Source organism: Ursus americanus, chromosome 23 (assembly GCF_024610735.1).
Source record: "Ursus americanus isolate L20-20 chromosome 23, mUrsAme1.1.p, whole genome shotgun sequence".
Classification (NCBI taxonomy): domain Eukaryota; kingdom Metazoa; phylum Chordata; class Mammalia; order Carnivora; family Ursidae; genus Ursus; species Ursus americanus.
The window spans coordinates 44,661,318-44,674,642 of NC_142149.1; the positions used below are offsets into that span (position 1 = coordinate 44,661,318).

The 13,325-nt window shown below is 49.7% G+C and overlaps 1 protein-coding gene across 1 annotated transcript in view; it reads left to right on the forward strand.

Moving 5' to 3' along the window:
* Positions 1-13,325, forward strand: part of RAP1GAP2 (RAP1 GTPase activating protein 2) — a 178,737-nt gene that overhangs the window by 137,383 nt on the left and 28,029 nt on the right. Inside the window, 5 exon segments of the mRNA XM_045773724.2 lie at positions 603-656; positions 3,091-3,174; positions 8,528-8,628; positions 10,496-10,625; positions 13,090-13,245. Of these exon segments, the coding sequence (XP_045629680.2) occupies positions 603-656; positions 3,091-3,174; positions 8,528-8,628; positions 10,496-10,625; positions 13,090-13,245 (525 nt within the window).

Sequence of the window (13,325 nt, forward strand, 5' to 3'; positions counted from 1 at the left end):
CTTCCCTACAACCTCCCATCTCTTCCTCACAGCTGAGGCTGCTCATGGTCTCTGTCCCTGAGTTCAGGGGTTGGTTCAGGGGACCAGAAAAATGGAAAGACAGGGCTGGCTATGGAGAGTGCATAGAACCTGAGAGGTGGAAGGGGTGGGGTGGCCCAGGGGGACTTCATAGCAGAGGAGAGCTGGGCCAGAGGATGGCCAGGCTGTTGGTCCAGACAGAGGCCCCCCTTGAGCAAGGTGCTGTCCATCTGCTGGTGGAGGGACCCATGTCTCTGCTCTGGGATACTGGGAACTTGAGAACTGAGTCAGCAAAGTGGGGTGAGAAGGATGGTCATTTGGGTTGGACCCACATGTTGGGAGCGGGAATGCCAAGCAGAATTGGGCCAAATGCCCTCCGTGGCTTCACTTTATCAGGAAACCCCGGGAAGGTGAGTTGGCTTTCCTGGCCGCTCCTTAGTGAGCAGCAGATCTAGGGTTCAGCCCCAGGCCTTCTGACCCTGCAGGTCCGGCCCTCTTGTGCTCTTTCTCCTGGTGGGCAGAGGAGCCCAGATATTTTCAGTGGAAATGGCCCCTGAACAGTGTGTCTCTTTCTTCCTGCTTAGGCTTTCTGTGATGACGCTGTGGGGCTGAAATTCAACCCTGTCCTGTACCCCAAGGTAAGGACCTTCCCCTCCTCCCCTTGCAGAGCTCTGTACCTTAGCACGGATTTGCATACCTGTAGCTCTGCGGGATGTTCTGGGCATCTTGGTGGGGTTGTGTGGGGTCTCTAATAAACCTCCATGTCTCCCCCTCTCCCTGCTCACCCCTTTGCAAATGGGTCCACTGGGAACCTGTCCTTGGCCATGCCTGGGGAGAGACCCACCGGAATTGGTCCCCATCTGTTGTGGAGGTGGCCGAGGGTTGCAATGTTGTGACCTCTCCCCCTTACTCTGGTTGTACTTCCCTGAGGCCCGTCTGGGGCGGGGAGTGAATCTGCCTGTAGCTGGAGGGTCAGTGCAGATCTGGTCTGCCATCATGGAGGTGTGGGGGGGAAGAACCCCGCTAAGAAATAAAAGGCCGGATCGTGGCTCCCCATTGCCAGTGTTACTGCGGCTCTGAGGCCTTACAAGCCGCTGCGCGGCCCTAGTTAATAAAGGGGCTGGTTCTCTGTTATTGGCTTCCTTAGGATTGGCCTGGACTTGACCCCAGTTGTGTTGTGGGAGTGCGGGTGGGCAGGGAGCAATAATAACAAAACAAACCAACAAGCCCACTCAGGAACAATTATGGCATGACAGGACTTAAATCACTCATGGACAGTGAATTGCTTTAAATTGGCCACGGGAAGAGAGCCCGTCTTCATGAGCCTGCAGGGCCTGGAGAGCCGGGAGTAGAAGCAGAGCTGTGCTCCCGAGCTCACACTGCCCGCCAGCACTGTGGCAGCCAAGGCTTGCTGGGGCTGCTCGGTCCGTTCCCTGCGCCCCACTTCCGGTAGCGAGGCACATCGAGGTGAAATGTTTGGTGGGGAAGAGGCCCTGTCCTGGCCGAGACGTCCAGCACCCCCAGGAACAAGTGGCTTGAATGTTCATGATTGTGCTTGACACCGTTCATCCCTGTGCCGTGGCTGAGCTAATGGCAGGGTCCTCTCCTGCACAGGGAATGTGCCAGAGCCCCCTCCCTCGGACACCCCCTGGGCATCTGTAGGCTGTCACCAGTGATAAGCTGCCCACCATGGAACATTTTCTTTCATTCAGACCGCCCTTCCCTTTATAATTAAAGCTGAATTAGTAAGGTTTAACCAAACATTAAACCCCCGTCATAAAGGCCTTACTTAACTGCAAGTTTGCAGCTTTTATCATGAAATCCTGTCCACTGAGAGAAGCCGGTGACTCTCCTCTGCACGGTTCTGTGACTTGGAAAGCCTCCAGTTCTGGTAATAATGAAAGAGCAGCTGTATTTTCACGTTTTCTGTATTTGAAGGATTCCTTAGTCCGGCTGGGGTGTTAATCTGGCTGAGGGGTGTGTGTGTGTGTGTGTGTGCGTGTGTGTGTGTGTGTGTGTTTAAAATTCACTGAGTGTAGAACATTCTTTGGAGGGTCTCCATGGCTGGATGCCTGTTCCCTGGCAGGGCAGCTGCTCTGCACCCTTGACCATTCCATGTGGGCGGGGGTCTCCCTCGAGCTGGGCAGCAGTGCTCTTCCCAGGGGAGCAGAGAAGTGCCCATTTCCTTGGGCAGCTGAAAGCCTCACTTGGGTCTCGTATTCCAGCCAACCAGTCCTGCCTTGTTTGTTCTTCTGGGTAGCACATGGTCAGATCCCTCCTTTTTACTGAAGACACCATCCCAATAACGGCCGCGTCTCCTCTTCCCGAACAAGCTGGTTCAGCTCTGATCTTTCTGGAGGGTGACATCGATGTTGAGGATGATGATGGCGATAGCTGCTCTGTGCTCAGCACTTTATGTGCCTGGTCTTCCTGAATCTTCACAACCACACATCTCCATTTACTGGTTGAGAAAACTGAGGCCCAGAGAAGTAAAGTGGCTCACTCGAAGCTGTCCAGGCAAAAGCAGTGGATTCAAGAAACAGAGTTTAGTGTTTCTGAGCCCTGGACACCAACACTGAGGCACAATAGAAAACTAAAGGGAACCAGTGGTTAGGGTTCTCCCCCCCTTTGCATTTTGTATGTCCCCCCTTAGAGGCCCCTCACTTTATGGATAAAGGGGGATTGAAGTCTGGGCATGAGCAGTGCCTTGCTCAAAATCATACTGCAGAGGTAATTAGAGGCAGCGTCCTCCGCACTGACCGGTTTCGGGGTCCTTCACTTTTTACAGCACAGGTAAAACACTGGGGTGAGTCCGTTCCTTGAGTCCTGCTGGACGCCCTGTGTGCCCAGGCCTTCGCTGGCACATCTGGGTGGGAATGGAATGGGGTTGCAGAGGTGTGGCCGCCCCGGGGGCGCTGGGGTCTGGGAACTGGCCTCCCTGCACCTGCGTGGATGTCTCACACCAGGGGGTGTATTCTTCTTCACCAGCATGGGTGCTTTCCCTCCCGTTTGCTCACTCACTTGTCTCTAAGTTAATGAACAGTCTGATTCTTTCTCTCTCCATTTTTCCAGGCCTCCCAGATGATTGTGTCCTATGACGAGCACGATGTCAACAACACATTCAAGTTTGGGGTCATTTATCAAAAAGCCAGGCAGGTAAGCATCCCGAATCCATACCGGTCACGGTACCCTGGGGTTTCTCTCCGGGGACTCCCTCTTCGCCTCCCCCAAGCACAGGAGCCCTGTGCGAGGTTCTTACACATGCTGAACACAACAGTCGCATTTCAGAGATGAATGAGGCTGGAGGTGACAGAATCTTCACAGTGGGCTGCTCCTCACTAGAAGGCCTGCACAGCCTTTAAACAACAATGTCAGTTTCCACACAGCATCTTCTGACTCCTCCTGCTACCTCAGCTTGTACTGCGCTATGGGCTGCTGTCGCAGAAAAGTCAGACTGGGTCGAGGGAAGGATTAGCACAAGCTGCTTTCTCCTTGCCAGCCCTTCTGCCAGCTAGGAATTAGCTTGTTCTCCCCGAACTTCCTTAGATTGCTGGAACATCGCGTGCGTCTCTTCCTAGCTCTGCGTTCACGATGTCGTGCTGGTTGCTTGAAATTGGCCATGGCGGAAGTATTTACACCATGGAATTGTGCAAACCAGGGCTTCTGTTTTCCCTCTTTGGAAAGCTGGTTGTTAAAATTTACCGGTACACTACTGCTCGCCCTCCTCTGTCTCTCGTAGCACTTCTATGCTGCTTTGGGGTTAGTTGGTCAGAATAGTGTTTCTCAAAGTGTGTTCCGTGAGACGCTAGTCTGGCGGGTACTCTGTGAACAAATGACTCATGGGGGTGGGGGCGGTTGTGTGGGACATTTTAAAGGCTCTGAGAGCCCCCAAGGTAAAGAGCTCACATAACTTTGTTGAACTCAGTGTTTCCCATACTTATTTGACCACAAACTTCCCATCTTGCCTACCATGGACACGTATTAACATCCTGAGAAGTGGTCTGCTGGACACACCCGTGTTTCCTCACCTAGAAGGTTCCTCACCAGTTTCATCTTGGTATCATCCAAGAGCCTAGTAGTGTGATTTTATGGAAATACACTCAATAACTTTTTGTTGTGTGAATTAACGGATAAAAGTTTTGATGGTCTTATGGTAGGTTGGTCGATAGTGTCTTTCAATATTATCTGGTTTTTTTTTGCATGATGATGTGTTTCTTGGCTAGCTGATAGCTGACTTCCTTGTCTGAAGATATTAGACCACACGAGACATGTGTTTGCTTAAGAACATTCTAATTAAGTGAAGAGTTTAGGAGCTGAGAGGCCAACACAGATGAATCTTATAATTGAAGGGAGATTATTCAGGTAGCCGCTCTAATTATTTTTACATATTGCATATTTATTTTGTACAGCTCTGCTAACATAACCCCCCTAATTAAAGTTTTTGCTTGTGAAATTTGCCATAGTGGATCTCATAAGGTGATTACAATCCACTGTTCCCGCAAAATTATAATTACTGAACGCTAACCAGCCGCCTCGGAGAGGGGTCCGTGTGTTGTTCGTTTACCTGATGCTGCTGACCTCGGTGGAGGTGCATAGGGAGACAGAAGTCTTTTTTAAAAAACTTTTTAAAGAGTTATTGTTTTGCAAACTTACATCCGTGGGGCAGTTAATATGAGCATTTGTCGCATGAAAGTTCTATGCTGTTCTTAGGATATAAAAAGTCCCCTCTAATTCTCCTGTTTGTCAGGCACAGTGATGACTGAGACCCCCTCCCTGAGTGCATGGTCAGACTCATGGCCAGTGTAAAAATAAAGACAATGCTAGTACCAGGCTGTGTGTAAATCCTAGAGAGAGCTGCACGCTGCAGTGGAGAAGCTGGACTGCTTCCCCAGGAGACGACGTCTGTCACCGGAAGCAGCTGTTCTCCCACACTCTGGGCTCATGGCCTGGGGTAAACGGCATGCTGGGTCAGAGTTGTGATGCCTTTGCGGCATGCTACAGATACATACAGATCAGCACACGTTCTGCGAACGGCCGGGGAGTTAATACTGCAGATTTCATGAGCTGTACTGCCTCTGTTGCAACTACCCAAGCCTGCCTTTGTGGTGCAAAAGCAGCTGTAGACAAAACTAAGTGAACTGTCCTGGCTGTGTTCTAATAAAACTTTATTTATAAAGCAGCAGGCTGGATGTGGCCCTTGGGCCATAGTTTGCTGACCCTGCTAGAGGGCTGTGTTTCCCAAACTTCAGACATTCGCAGATGAATCCAAGATGATATTTTCTACCATTTGCCTCCGTTACACTTTTTATCACACCTATACTATTAACCACCTAACGTTTTCCTTAAAAAGTTTTTTTTTCCACCTTAAGTCCATTGTTTAAAGGAAATTTTATATCACTACTCTAATTAGAAAATCAGTATCCCTTGCATGAAATAAAGGTAATTCTAAAAACAAATACTATAAAAATGAGTAAAGTTATTGAAATCTGGCCAGATTCTGTTGCCTGTTGAAGGCCTGGAACCTGGGATCGACTCTTTTTTTGCGATAAAGCAGGTGTTAAGGAGATATTAAAGAGTCACCCATTAGAGACTTTCTCCTTGAACTGGACACTGGACACTGGACTCTCCTGTGTCATCTGCAGCTGTTAATTGCCGTCTGTGGATGTTTGCAGAGCTATTGGCTGTTTGGCCATCCCGCCACAGTGGGCAGAGCCTGCTTATCAGGCAGGGCCACACCCTGTTTGAAGCCTGTCACAAGTGCAGAGCCTACTACTGTTTTCAGCTTTGCTTTCTACCTTTTTTTAATTATTAAACTTTTAATTTCTGGATATTTGTAGATTGGCATGCATTTATAGGAAATAATACAGAGAGCTCCTGTGTACCCTTTGCCCAGTTTTCCCCAAAGGTAATGTCTTGTAAAACTGCAGTGCAAAATTACAGCCAGGGTATTGACACTGATACAATCCTCAGATCTTATTCAGACTTCCCCAGTTTTACACGTGATCATCAGGGCGTGTGTGTGTGTGTGTGTGTGTGTGTGTATTTTGTTACATATAATTTTATTATATGTGTAAGCTTCATAGTCAAGATACAGAAGTCCACCAACACAAGGATCCCTTGTGTGTCCTTTCATAAACATGCCCACCTCCCTCTTGCCTCCCTCATCCCTTCCCACCTCCAGTCCCTGAGCCCTGGTGACCACTAATGTATTCTCCACTTTCTAAAATTCTGTCATTTCAAAAATGTTACATAAATGGAATCATACACTATATAACTTTTGGATATTGGCTCTTTTTCCCATTCAGGGAGATTCATCCAAGTTCTTAAGTGTATCAGTAGGGTTCATTTCTTTTTCATGGCTGTGTAGTATTCCATGGTATACATATACTATGGTCTGTTTAACTAGTCACCCTGTGAGGGATAGCTGGGTGGTTTCCAGTTTGGGGCTATTATGAATAAAGCTGCTATGAATATGTATGTAGGTTTTGGGGTGAACATAAGTTTTCTTGTCTCTGGGTTAAATGCTGAGGAGCGTATGCTGGGTTTATTACATGTTGAGTTTTGTAAGAAGCTGCTGAACTGTTCTCTAGAGTGTTGTTCTGTTTTGCGCTCCTACCGGCAATGTATGCGTGATCCATTCCTTCTGCATCCTCACCAGCGTTTAATTTCAGCTATTCTGATACATGTGTAGTGATGTCTCATTGTGGTTTCAGTTTGTGTTTCTCTAATGGCGGCTAATGGTGTGGAGCATCTTTTCACGTGCCATCTGTATATATCTCTTTGGGTGAAATGACTGCTCACGTCTTTTAACCATTTCTTTTTCTTTTTTTTAAAGATTTTATTTATTTATTCGACAGAGATAGAGACAGCCAGAGAGAGAGGGAACACAAGCAGGGGGAGTGGGAGAGGAAGAAGCAGGCTCATAGCAGAGGAGCCCGATGTGGGGCTCGATCCCACAACGCCGGGATCACACCCTGAGCCGAAGGCAGACACTTAACCGCTGTGCCACTCAGGCACCCCTAAAGATTTTATTTTTAAGTAATCTCTACACCAAACGTGGGGCTTGAACTCACAACCCTGACATCAAGAGTTGCACGCTTCACCTACTCAGACAGCCAGGTGCCCCTCTTCTGACCATTTTCTAATTGGATTTTTTTTTTTTTTTACCGTTCAAAAACTTTTATAACAGCTTTATTGAGGTGTAACTCACATTTAATATGATTCACAACGATTTGAGAATTAGATCTCAATCAAGTGTACGATTCAGTGGTTTGGAGTGTATTCACAGAGTTGTGAAACCATCACCACTATCTAACTCCAGAAAATTTTCATCAACCCCCAAGAAAACCCCATACCTGTTAGCAGTCACTCCATCACCATTCTCCAGCTCCCGTCATCACAAATCTACTTTCTGTAGGGATTTGGCTGTTCTGGATACTTCATGTAAATGCAATAATCATAATATGTGGTCTTTTATGTCTGATTTCTTTTGCTTAACATGTTTTCAAGGTTCATCCATGTTGTACTATGAGTCAGTCCTGCATTCCTTTGATGGCAGAATTATATATTGTATGGACATACCACATTTCATTTATCCATTTGTCATTTGAAAGACATTATGGTTGTTTCCACTTTTGGGCTGTTATGAATAATGCTGCTTTTAACATTCATGTGCAAGTTTTTGTGTGGACTTACGTTTTCATTTTTCTTGGATATATTCTTAGGAGTAGAATTGCTGGGCCATATGGTAACTCTATGCTTAGCCTTTTGAAGAACTGCCAGACTGTTTTCCAAAGAGACAGCACCGTTTTACATTCCCACCAGCAGTGTATGAGCCTTCTGACTTTTCTGTATCCTCACCAGCAGTTCTTTTTTTTTTTTTAATTTTTTTTTTTTTTTTTGAGAGAGAGAGAGCAAGCTGGGGGAGGGGGAAGGAGAAAAATCCTCAAGCAGACTCCCCCCGAGCTTGGAGCCTGACACGGGGCTTGATCCCAGGACCATAACCTGAGCTGAAATCAGGAGTCCTCCACTCAACTGACTGAGCCCCCCAGGTGCCCCCTCACCATCAGTTCTTGTCTTTCTTTTTGATTATAAACACCAAGGCGATGTGAAGTGGTGTCTCATTATGACTTTGATTACTACTGCGTTTTGAGAGTTCTTCATGTATTCTAGATACTAGTCCTTTGTCAGAGTCCAACTATTAATTTTTCACTTATGGAATGGGTTTTGGTATCAAATCTAAGAACTCTTTGCTTCAGCCTTGCCTTTTGTACTGACCAGCAGTCTTTGTTGAGATAGCAAGTTGTCATTCACCAGCCCCGAAGTTCCGGCTCTGCTGAGTGAGCTTCTGTTTGTCCTTCCTCCAGTCAAGCAGAGTCACTGGTTGGCAAATGTGTTGGGGGGTGGGGAGAAAGGAAGGAAAGGACCAGGTAGCTGGACAACCACGTTCCTTCCCTTGGTATCAAGAAGGATTTTCTGACTCTTACCCCTGATTCTGTTTCTCTTTCAGACCCTGGAGGAGGAACTGTTTGGGAACAATGAGGAGAGCCCAGCTTTCAAGGAATTCTTGGACCTTTTGGGGGACACGATCACACTGCAGGATTTCAAAGGGTAAGTTTCAGCCAAGGGATGGCTCCGGCCCTACTGGTGAAAGCCTAGAGTAAGGGACAGGGGCAACAGCTGTCTCAGGGGTATGTGAGAGGTAAAAACAAGAAACATGGGGATCATTTTCTAGCAAGTGGTCAACATTCACCTGCATTCCTAAGGAGACGGGTGACGTGGGGACAATCCGGAATGGCACATTATCTGAATGGCGCTGATATTGGCCTTGTGATGCATGACGAAACTGCTCAGACCAAGAGGGAAATGAATCTACCGTCTCTGTCACTCACCTGCCAGGCCTTCAGGAAGGAGGGCCCTGTGCGGTTTGGGGGGAAGTGGACCATTTCAGATAATACACAAAAAGAATGGATAACGAAGAGCTGGTGGAAATATAGTAATGCAGTAGTCTCTGGTTCTCTAAGGGGAGAGAAAGAATATTGGGACTGTTGCTTAGAGAACTCTGGCCCTTGATTTCCCTTGACAAAGGCAACATTTGAGCAGGGCCTTCAGGCCTGGCCAGCCTGTTCCATGCTTCGTGGCTGGCACACAGCTGAGCTCCAAGGATCCCCTCCTTCAGCAGCCAAATTGACAGACTCCCCTATCATGTGCGAACGTGCCCAGCTCTGGGCCTGGCGTGTAGTAGGTGTTCAGTAATTACTTCCTTCCTCCACTCCCTTCTCTTCTCCCCTTCTTCCCCTCTCTTCCTGTCTTCCTCCCCCTCCAAGGTCATCCCTGCCATCTGGAGTCAATCACACATGGGTCAAAGTCCCACCTCCACCGCTTACTGGCTCTGTGTCTTTGAACAAGCGAGTTAAGCCCTGAAAGCCTCAGTTCCCTCATCTGTAAAAGGGAGGTGAAGGTAGTGCTGACGCCACCAGGTTGTTAAGGGGTTCAGGTGGGTCTTGTACGTGAGGCAGCTAAGCCGCCCGTGGAGTCAGCATGGGGAGTCCTTAGGGTCTTGTTCATGCCACCTTCCATCCCCTTGGAGTTGCCATCGTTGTAAGATACATCCTGACTTCCGAGATGTTAAACTATGAGAAAAGCTGTGCCTTAGAATAGATAAAATAGAGGCCATTAAAACCAGGAGGAACCCAGAGATCATGGACTTCTAGCCCTGTATCATGTAGAGGAAGGAAACCGAGGCAGATTAAGACAGATTTAGTGACATGCCCGAGGTAATGAGCTGACGTCGTGACAGAAGTGCGGCAGCACCCAGGGCGCCTGACTCGTGGCCTGGAGAGCTTCCGCCATGCCGGGCTGAGCACATTTCCTGGCCTGTGTGACAGTGCTTGTGGGGACTGACATCCAGGGTCTGCTTTATTTCATTTTCTTCAAGGAACCTGCATCCTCCTCCCCTTGCTGAAGAATGTGACCCATGGCCGGGAGCCACATGTCTGTAGAGGAAGAGGGGTGGCCCACCCAGTGTCTTAGTGCTTCTCTTCCCTGCCTCTGAGGAGCTAACCGGAGAGGGGCTCCTTGGACGCCGCTAAGTTGGGTGCTGCTGTGGCTGGGTCTGCACAGGAGGGACTGGCTGGGTGGAAATCCAGCATCGGTCACCTCTTCAGGCTGACTCTCGATGCTCCCCACAGGACGGCTGCTTGCCCTTGATGGCCCCAGCCGTGGGGGCCACTGGCACCAGGGTTGGCATTCGTCCTGGGATTGCGGATGGGTGACCTCCTTTCCCACTGACCGCGTGGGTGTTCTGCCTTTGTCTTTAAATAACAGAGCTTCGGGGGGGCTCCGGAGCGCAGACCTACCTGCACTGTGCACATCGTTCTCTCTGGGTCTTCTCATTCCTTCTCCTGCCCCCGTATCCTCATAGCCGACTTCTCCTCACACTCTCTCCCTCCCTGCTCGTGCCCTGTTTCACTGACAGTTTCCGAGGAGGCCTGGATGTGACCCACGGACAGACGGGGGTGGAATCCGTGTACACAATATTCCGGGACAGGGAGATCATGTTTCACGTCTCCACAAAGCTGCCGTTTACCGAAGGAGATGCCCAGCAGGTAACCTGGTTCGGGACGGCATTGGGAGCGTGGGGCGTGTGAGGTGCAAGCCTGCTTCTGGTCTTGGGTACTTGAGGGGCTGGGGCCCCCTCCCCATTTTCATAATCCAGAGGCCAGTCTGTTCCACTGCGCTGTCTCACCCAGGCTGCACGTCAGCACCTGGTGTGGGAGGCAGGACAGGGCTCCTGGTGGTTCCGCTCCGACCGGTGGGGACCCTGCAGCTCAGTGTGGTTAAAAGCCTGTGTCGCAGTTGATCAGGGGCAGAGCTGGGAGCAGAGTCCAAGTGCCCTGCACATGGACGGTGTTGGTGGGGAGGACACGATGGCGTCTGCAAGTAGCAGCTTGACGCCAGCTCTGCCACTCGGGGTCATGTGACTCCGGGCAAGCTGGTTAGCTTTGTGGCCTCACGTTCTCAGCTGTAACACCTAAGTCAGAGGCTCACTGTGGGCGTCACAGAAGGTTCTTAAGGTAGGGCTCAGTACGGTGCCTGGTTTGTGGCAGGCGTCCTTCCTGCCCGTTGCCCTCCTTCCTGCCCCAGTGGTGGGTGGCAGGACCCCCCCCCCCCGACGGTGGTCATTGCCTGAGACACCCCCCCCCCCCCCCACCATCTCTCAGCCTTTCTAGTCTCATGGCCTCATCTCTCGGCGCTCTTGGGCAGGAGTTCAGCCTTCACCTCAACCAGGGGGCCTGGATGAGACCTCCGCGTCCAGCGTTTTCCTGCCCTCTCTCTCATTTAATGCTTCTGAGAGCGGCTGTCCCCAGGGTGGCCCGGCTCTTTTCTCGGTGAGCCCTGAAACCAGCAGCTGAGGCCTGGCTGCTGCACCATCTGCCCCCTCCCACTCTTTGTGCCTTTTCAGTCTCTGGGAAACTCAGAAAGGAAGGTAGGCTCTTCCCCACACTCTGACCCATTCCTGTTTGAGGAGGGAACACAGATGTAATACTGTAAACATAGTGCCTGGCTTCTTAGGGAAAAAGGAAATTGGCAAATGAGACTGTGATTTGGCTCTAAAATAACCACTGAATGTTCCAGAAACGAATGGGAGCAGGATTCCTTTTGAATCCGAAGTAGGTTTTCTCTCCACGTTTCACCTTTGTCTCTGTTCCCTCATGGCCTCCTCGCCCCCCTGCCCCAGCCTGGGGCTCTCTTTCAGTCTCCCCCATATTCAGTGGGAACTACACAGAGCTTGGTTCTCTGCAAGGACTGAATAAATACTAATTTTCTGCTCCCAAGAAATGGGAGGAGGCGGGTGGGGTAAGTGAGACAGTTTGTGTAAAAGTGCCCAGCATGGGGCTCGGTCCATAGCAGTGATCCGTAAATAAGACTCAGTGTGAAACGTAGGGCCTGCATGCCTTAGGTGCTTAATCAAGGAACAAACTCGTAGGTAACCACCTAGCCAGGACTCCATGGCCCCAGTATTTGAAGACATGCATGTGAACAGTACAGCATGGTTCCTGACCACAGTAGTAGGCCCTCGGTGATTGAGAGCACCTGTGAAAACACCGGGCCCAGTTTGAGACACTGAGTCAGGCTTGGATTTCTCTCCCGTGACCTCTGCCAAACCAGGTTGCCTTTTTTCTTTTCTTTTCTTTTCTTTTCTTTTCTTTTCTTTTCTTTTCTTTTCTTTTCTTTTCTTTTCTTCTCTTTCTCTTTCTCTTCTTTTTTTTTTTTTAAAAGGTTTTATTTATTTATTTGACAGGGAGAGAGACAGCCAGTGAGAGAGGGAACACAAGCAGGGGGAGTGGGAGAGGAAGAAGCAGGCTCCCAGCGGAGCAGGGAGCCCGATGTGGGGCTCGATCCCAGGAGCCTGGGGTCACGGCCTGAGCCGAAGGCAGACGCTTAACGACTGCGCCACACAGGCGCCCCTGGGTTGCCCTCTTTCTCTAAGTGTGGCTCTTCTTCCCTCTGGTATGGAGTGACCTGCCCACTCATCCCTGCTCATCCACATTTCCATCAAGCACTGCTCCCCCCCCCCGCCAGTCTCCTCTTCCAGGAAGCCTTCTCAGGTTAGCAGCAGGCCTCTGATTTTGCCCTCCTCTCTGCCCCCAGAGTGGCAGACGCTTTGTGTGTGGCAGCTGCTGCAGCTCGTGCTGGCTCGTGCCTTCGTTACTGTTCTCAGAGTGAGAACACTTGTGTCTCTTCCAGATCCATTACAGGCTTTGCCAGGGCAAAACCCATTCCTCACCCTTTAACTCTTCTCCCTGAGTCCTGCGTCAGGGCTCTGCGTGTTGCACAGGTCAGTAACGTGCTCGCGAGCCTCTACCAAACGTCGTAAGCGTCTTCCCCGCTTTTTTTCTTTTTGGTGGCTTCTGAAGACTGGGGCGGGGAAGCTCCCCTGGAGAGCTCTGTCTCAGAGTTCCAGCGTTTCTGTATAAAGATAGAATAATGAGGAATTACCTATATAGATCTAGTCTGTTTTCAGGATGTTCCTAGCTGGCTTATAACAATGGACCACTTTTTGTTTAGCTCCAGAGAAAGAGACATATTGGGAATGACATTGTGGCCATCATCTTCCAAGAAGAAAACACACCGTTTGTCCCAGATATGATTGCCTCCAACTTCTTACACGCCTACGTCGTTGTACAGGCCGAGAACCCAGGCACGGAGACCCCATCCTACAAGGTGAGGAGAATGGCTCGTTGGAGGAGTTGGGGGGCCCAAGCACTTCACCACACCTTCGGGATTTAGTAGTGTCAAGGACC